This window comes from Gymnogyps californianus, chromosome 8 (genome assembly GCF_018139145.2).
Source record: "Gymnogyps californianus isolate 813 chromosome 8, ASM1813914v2, whole genome shotgun sequence".
In the NCBI taxonomy this organism is placed as follows: Eukaryota; Metazoa; Chordata; class Aves; order Accipitriformes; family Cathartidae; genus Gymnogyps; species Gymnogyps californianus.
In genome coordinates, this window is record NC_059478.1 from 23345015 (window position 1) to 23352939 (window position 7925).

Genomic DNA, 7925 nt, shown 5'->3' on the forward strand with positions numbered 1-7925 from the left:
TACCTACTATTTATGTTTGTACTGATATCAATCATCAAGATTTTGTGATACAGACTCTGAAATAATCTTTTTGCTTCAGTTCCTATGAAAGAATAAAGCTACATCACAAAATGTCACAAATTACATGGGGCAAGATCTTCACCTGGTATAAACTCCAATACTTTCTCTGTTTTCAGTATAATGATGATGATTTACTCTCCTTTATCTTCTCAATAACCAGGAAATGATCAGAACACAGCTAGTTTGTGATTGGGTAGGTTTTTATGCATCACATTACATGAATGAATGTAATAACACCATGTATTAACATCATGTATTAGATGCATACCAAACATCTTTCAATTTTCAGGGACATCTGAACATTTAATAGTACCTGTACTCTTTTTAGACAATTCTTTGAAGCAACAGGTCCCGACCTCTGCCTGGACTCACTACCTCTACTAGTTAGATTTCATCCTTAATGGCATTTATTTTAGAAAGAATTAGGCAATAGCAATAACCATAAAATATTACTTGTTTTTATTATCCTGATAGCTAACATTTGTGTTTTCTTTCAAGCAGACACTGGCGTCAGAATTCTATTAAAAAATTGTCCAACTACAGAATATGGCCTTTTTCAAAAAAGAAATGCATAAACTGCACAGCTAACTGATACCTGTATGTAAACATTTGAAAATATTTCAAGATATTCTAAGTAGGAACAGTGCCAGGCTAGGACTACTGGTTCTTTGCAGAGGTGCCAAGCAACCTAGAAAACAGGAAAATGTACCATCATTTCCTACCATTGTTGTGGGCTCTGTATTGCACACCAGGTATTATCACCTAGTGCACACAGAAGCTGCTAAGAATTTTAGACAAGGGTCATCAAAATGAATGAATCCAGTATTATGATTTGTTAGGCTGAAAAAGCACACTATTGCAGTAGCTCAAAAGCAAGAAAATATAAAGCACAAGATAGTCATTACTCAAATGTTGGGTAAATCTGGTAAAACAATTGTCTCTGCTCTGTGCGTGTGGATATTCAGTTATATTCTCCGACTGTCATGGTCCTAATTTTTTTTTTTTAACTCTGTCAACTTTATGAGGGTTTTAATAAACCTACAGCTTATCAGTGTAAAAGGTAACTACAGTACCTCAAAACAAAAAAAAAAAAGCCAAGAAGCCAACAAAACACTGAATAAGAGGCTTTTTGGACTCACATCTTGCCCAGATCTCCGACAGATGGAAGTGTCCCCCAACAAGGTTATTCTAGAAAAAAGTCTCCCCCTTGTGGATCTTTCACATAATAAAAGCTCCATCAAATACTCAACTGCATAATAAAGTCTGTGCTCCTTCCTTTGCAGGTAAGAATTTCAGAGGCAAATAGGAACATGTCATGAGATCATGGTACATGGTTTACTTCAACTCAGCGGGCTCGATCCCATCTCAGGCAAGACAAGCTGTTTTGTTGTAAGATATCTTATGATTCTGTGAATAAATTCATTTGAAAGACACTAAACCCCTCAAAATAATTTAATTCCTTCCCATCTCCACATAAGCTAGTTATGAAGGTTGGTTTAGTGACCCCCCCACAAAGTATTCAGCCCAAAACCATCAAATGGTTTAACTATTTAGGTAAAAACTAAAATTCCAAACTCTTTCTATCTAATACTTATTAAAAAGAATATAAAACATGGCAAGATTCCCCTCCTATTTTAAGTGCACAAAGTTTACTATCCTGGAAAAAATAGTTTCATCCCAGAACAACTTATTGTGTCTCAGAGATTAAGGAGCTATAGAACTATTTGCAGAATGACTCTTCCTCAAACACCTCATTAACTACACTATTCTGTGATCTGCATTAATTTAAAGGGATCACAAAGATTTCTTTGCATATGATAATTTACGTTATCATAAATTAAGAAATCATTGTGATCACTTAAATTATCATGTTGACCTCAATGCTCTCTTAAGGTATTTAAATGTGGTTCTAATAAATCATACATTTTGTCTGCAAGATTGATTTTGATATGGTTTTTTTCATTTTCTAAGAAACAAAATCCTTGATGGCTTGAAATATTTTTCAATTACATACGTGACAAACTCATATTTTATTTGCAGTGCCAACTTTTGAGTCAATACTGGGTAAAAAGCTTTTTAACTATCCAGAGACATGTTCTCACATTAATTTCAGAATAGTAATATAATGGTTAAATATTTATTTCTTGCAAGTTCTGGAATAGTGCTAGGTTTCCTGCTTTCATTAACAGTCTCTTATTTGTATGCAGTAATTGCTTTAAAAATACTAGCATTGTAATTTCTTGCTAGCACTATGATAAATCAACAGAAAGTCTTATCCCCATGCCTCCCCACAGAAGAGCGTAATTCTGCTTCCCTCGATGCCAGTGACAAAACCTCTTTAATTTCAGGATTACACTCAAAGAATTCATGAAAGATGTTAGTTTGACAGTCTGAGACTCTTGTTTTTTCTAATTGCAGAACAGATGCAATAGCTAAGAAGTGCTACACTCTGCCAATGTGCCTCTGTAGGAAGCAACAGCTCCTCGAAGGGTAGCTGCTACTTCTCCACTTCATTTTGGTCCTTGACCTCTCAATAGCAACTATCAGCAAACCATGTTTTCTGTTCCAAATGTGAGAGTTTTTAGGATATAAACATCTGGCTATTGGGAACAAAAAAAGTATCATTCATTCATTTCAAACATCTATCAACAATGACTGTCAACTGCTGTTGCTCTGGGACATGCAGAGGCGAAATGCCAAGAACCAATCTCTGAATCCACTGCATTTCTCAATTTTCTTGTTTTAAGAGTTCAGTTCAACAAAAACGAAGTTTGCACTGCTAAACTGTGAAAGGCTGCTAAAGCTAAGAACATGGGTTCTGATCTCTGCTGCTTGATTCAGGTAAAAATGGGCTTGCAGAAACCATAAAGGCAAAGCACTAAGAAACAAAATATCACAAATCTGACCAAGTGACAAGAGACTCCTGCAAAAAGACTCTCCAACCCAGTAAAAAGAATGTTACATATTTTAGCTGTATTCTCAGAGACTGCCTGCTTATCTTGACAGGATGGATGAGGAACTACAATTCCTACTGAACATAAAATAAAAGGAGGAAAATAATTGGTAATTACAATATTGCAAGCTGTATTTCAAAATCATTGGTACTTTACTAAATACCTTGATTTTCTGGCAAATACTCTCCATACATGATCACCCAGCACCACTAAATGAGGTGTATTGCTAGTAGTAACAGACATTTGTAATACATGATATTGCACAATGTGGACAATTGTTAAATTTTATCCCTGAAGAGAAATGTCTGTACTACTATATAGCACAGCTTCTGTATGTGTCAATACTCATATTATAATTACAGATTAATAATAAATTCAGTACTTATCATATAGCTTCTAAGTGTATGTGCATACTTACTCTAAATGCATCAGAATGGGTACATCACCACAAACATGAAACTAGGTTTTCCTATTAAAGCAAACTATGGGATCCAGAAACAAAGTCTTTCTAAAGTTAAGAACATGTTTCAGCTCCTAGATCTGAATGATGTAGACATTTAGTCTACTGCTAACTGTCATTCATGCATGAACACATACCAGGGATGAATTTTGTATAACAGTCATTCAGCTTCAGGTCATTCAACCTGAGAGATAATCCCAATATTCTATACGGGAAATTAAGGAAGCTGCATTGTGAAAAATCTACCATCCATTGGCATTTCACACTGTCACCTCTGTGCCATCAAAATAACATGTACCATTGCTGAAGTCATTCCTCCCTCACCTTTTCAAGCCTGTTGTCCTCATACAACAGGTACTTTTCATCTCCTTCCAGACCTCCCTGTCTCTTCAAATATCATGTCCTTCTCACAGCTACAGAATTTTATCTTGCTCTCTTCTTGTAGCTCTCCTAATATTCCTTAAACCTCCCTGATTCCTTCATTTTCTCTCACTTTGGGCTGGACTTTTATGCTGCTTGCTATTTAAGCTGTCTTCTCTGCAGTGTGCAGTGTCTCACCCAAAAAACATGTTCTCTGAAAATTTTTCACCATTTCTCAGTTCTTGCAATCTCTCTCCCTATTCTCATCATCACCGATCCTGCATCTTTCTTCTTCCAAACCATTAATGCCTATGATCTTTTGCATTCTCCATTTTTTATTCTGCAGGAAACCTAGGTATTCTGGGATTGTAAATCCATGTTAAATATATGGGTCTGTTAAATTACCAAAACAAATACACTATTAAGAGTCAAAGCCCTTCCCTCCCCCATCATGTCCTCATGGTAATATGGTGTCCTCACTGCTCTGTATACCACAGTAGCACAGCTCTCTGCATGATCTCATGTGCATTAAAATACGATAAAGCAAGCTGGGAACACAGCAGGGACTGCACAATCTTCTTTTTGACCCACAGAAGTTACGTGGAAAAGTTATTACACCTTCAGCAGATTATTACTGTGAGGCATGAGCTATGTGAAATGAAATTCAGAAATGGAGTATCTGTGGGTTTTGGGCCATATTACGATATATTAAAAAGCCAGAGGATCAGCTTTCTCCAAAACACAGGGAAACATTAAAATTACCCTGGAAAATAATAAACACAGAATAGTGATTTTAAGTAAGTTCTATTAATGAGGGGTGTTTGGGAGTCAGGAGAAACCCATGTAAGGGGTTACCAGTGTCAGAGGGCTAGTCACATATACACCCTAAAAACCCCACAGATGCCTTTTCAATTATTACTGCTTACAAAAATTGTGTGCATATATACCTATATCTCATCACTACAGTCATGTTCAAGAAGAACAAAAGAATTACAAGAGAACACCTCACACAGCAAGAAGCCCCATGGCCAAACTTGCTTTTTCTATACAGACATTACATTTGAGAATTTCCAGGAGAACCATGTAAGAAAGTAAATAAAGCCTACAAGGGACCATCATGAGCTATTTTTCTGTGTTAAGAGCCCTACAGATAACTCTTGCATAGAAAGTGAAGCCAGAAGGAACAATAAAAATCTCTGTATATCAAAGTCACTAGTCTTCACACAGTACCTCTAAACTGAGCCCAGTAACTTGTTTGACAACGTATCTTTCAGAAAGATGTCAGTCTGGATGTGAAAACATGAGAAAGCTGAGAATCCTCACTTCCCTTGCTTATTTTTTACAGTAAATTTTTACTGCAAGAAGTATGTGTACTAAACATTACCTGGGGTTTTGGCAGAGGGGGTCCTTGGAGTTTCCAGGTAAATGCAACAAACTTAACACTGCACAAGAAACAGAGCAATCTGCCTTCTGAGAAAATTACTGAAGCTCGAGTATCTCTTCAGCATGGATGTGCCACCTTGCTCGCTTTATGTCATTACGTCTGTCCTGTGAGATATCAAAGCTTAGTCTGCCTATCTCTGGTAAACGGGTATTACAATCTGACAATCCAGCCTGGTAATTCCTGTGTCAAGGGGAGGGACATCATTTTGTTCACCATTAAAGAGATGCCCCCAATTTCTAGGATGGAGACTATGGTTGACAGCTTCTGCTTCCCAGGAGGAGGATGGAAAGGTCATTTGTGCACGAGATACAGTTCTCTTCGGTCTCCCAGACAAAATGAGCTAAGAATAAACACCTACCTATTGACTTTCCCTTCCAGTAATGAAACTTCCTTCCTTAATGCTTCCTAATATCGTCATAAACATACATTTGTATTGTACCTCTAGCATCCAACACCAGAAACAAAACACTTCACCCTCCATCTTCTAGTGGACAAGGGAGGAGACAGATAACCAATACTCCACAAAGGCCTAACCGCAGGCTGGACACCGGGTCCTGACCCCGTTAATCCATGCACTCGGGGCCAGGTGCAACGGCACCCAAAGGCTGCAGAAGCCAGCCCCGACAGCGAGGCAGCCAGGGCACCGCGATCCGACCGAGGGGGACCGGCCATCTCACAGAGAGCAGAAAGGAGAGCTTTGCAGGTCGGGTGCCCCCTTGGGAGGACGGGGCAGCGCGGGGTCCCCACCTGCCCCGAGGGCCGGGTGAGAGGGGCGGCCCCGCGGCCGGAGGCTCACCTTGTGCTCCAGGACGCTGATGTAGCCCTCCAGGAGGCCGGCCCCGACGGGGAGCGCCGGCTGGTGCTGGCCGCGTCCCGGCGGGCGGCTGGGCACCGCCGCCACCTGCTGCTGCCGCCGCCGCGGCTCCGGGTGGCCCCCGCCGCCGCCGATGCCGCCGTACATGAGCAACAAGCTGGTGCACATGGTGGTGAGCGCCAAGCAGACGGCCAGCCCGTGGCGCTGCGGGGGGCAGAGAGAGAGGCGGCTCAGCGCCGCGGGGCACCGGACTCCCCCCGCCGCGGGGCCCACCGGGGCGCACCGCTCCCCGCCGGCGCACTTGCGGCGCCGGCAAGTTTCACGCCGCCAGAGAGCGGGCAAAAGTGCGAGAAGAGAACTGGGGAACCCCCTCCTTCCTCCTCCTGCCCCCTCGCCGGCCCGCTCCCCTGCCTCCCTCCCTCTCCCCCAGCCCTGCTTCCTTGCCTCGTCTCCTGTCGGTGTGCCCGGCTCCCCCGCGCCTCTCATTTCCATGCAGCCGTCCCCCTTTGGGCATCTCATTCGTGCATTTTAACGAGTATCGGGGATTGTAGCGCTACCCCCCCCCCCCCCCCCGCCCCGCGCAGCTACCTCCAGCCTCGTCCTTTAAGCAGATCGGTTTTATATACGCTCCTTAAAATGCACACATACACACAAAATCCCCAAACCACGAGCAACACGAATAAAAGAAAGCAGGCGGAAAGTTCTTCGCCGCCGCCGCCGGGGTTTTGTTCGCCTTCGCGCGATCCCGAAGAGCTGAGGGGATGCAGCCCGGGGAAGGCTGGAGCGTGTGCAGGGTGCCCGGGGCAGCCCCGCTCCGCTCCGCGCCGCTCCTCTCCTCCCCGCCGCCGGAGCCGGGATGAGCAGTGCCAACAATGCACTTACCATCAGGGTCTTCATTTTGTGTGCCTCCCGGCCGCCAGTCCTCCCGCTCCCCGCTAGGCTCGGCATGGCGGGGAAGCCGCAGACATGGCTCGGCCAGGGAAGCGCCGCCGTGGCGGGGATTAGGGGGGAATTACACCCGGCCGGACCCTCGGAGCCTGTCAGAGCCGGGTCCTCGGCTGCCCCGCCTGCCTCCGCCTCCGCCTCCGCCTCCTCCTGCCGGCGCAGCGGCGGCTTCAGGGCAGGTGGAAGTTAACTTCTGCCTCCTTCTCGGTCGCGCTGCTCCGCCGGCGATCGCTGCGGCGGGCACCGCGCCCCCGGCGGGCACCGGGCGGGCGGTGCCTCTCCGGGCCCCGGCGGGCACCGGGCGGGCGGCGCCCCTCCGGCCCGCGGTGCGCGCCGGGCGAGCGGAGCGGGCAGGGGCTCCCCCCCCTCGGCCCAGGCTTCTGTCCTGCTTCTAGCACCGGGGCACGACCCTCACATTACATTATTTTTATTTTTCCCTAGCGGAAAATTCGTCATTCTCCCACCGCTAGCTGGGTTTCCTGAAGCTGGCAGCATTCTGACAATACTTTAAATTCATGTTAGTAAAAAATCGACGCCCTCAACTCCTTGTGCGACACTGACAACACCCTCTCTCACACAATCTTTCCCAAGCCCTAAAAACCGGTTTCAAAACCTTTTGACAGAAGCTTTCTTCATTTTTTAAGGTAAATCTGACAGGCTTGCTCCCCATGCCATCTTTTTTGTTTCTGAAAACGGACATTTTCCCATTCTCCTTTCATAAGCAGCCTTCTAAAGTTTTTTATTATTTCTTTCTTCGTGTTAATGGTGTACAGTTCAGTTGTGAAAACTTTATTAACAGACCTCAAATTACATAGATTTCTTGCTCTGGGAATTCCACGTTTATAAATGTGCCCCTTCAAAACAAGCCATTTTAAGGTTGATTTCTTA

At 44.2% G+C, this 7925-nt stretch overlaps 1 protein-coding gene across 1 annotated transcript in view; it reads right to left on the bottom strand.

The window, feature by feature from the left end:
- ST6GALNAC5 (ST6 N-acetylgalactosaminide alpha-2,6-sialyltransferase 5) overlaps nt 1-7004 on the bottom strand; it is a 73716-nt gene extending 66712 nt beyond the window's left edge. Inside the window, exons 1-2 of the mRNA XM_050900862.1 lie at nt 6975-7004; nt 6075-6296 (exon numbers count right to left, since the gene is read on the bottom strand). Of these exons, the coding sequence (XP_050756819.1) occupies nt 6075-6296; nt 6975-6989 (237 nt within the window). The 5' untranslated portion in view covers nt 6990-7004. The remainder of the gene's footprint in view (nt 1-6074; nt 6297-6974) is intronic.
- Between the last annotated feature and the right edge of the window lie 921 nt (nt 7005-7925).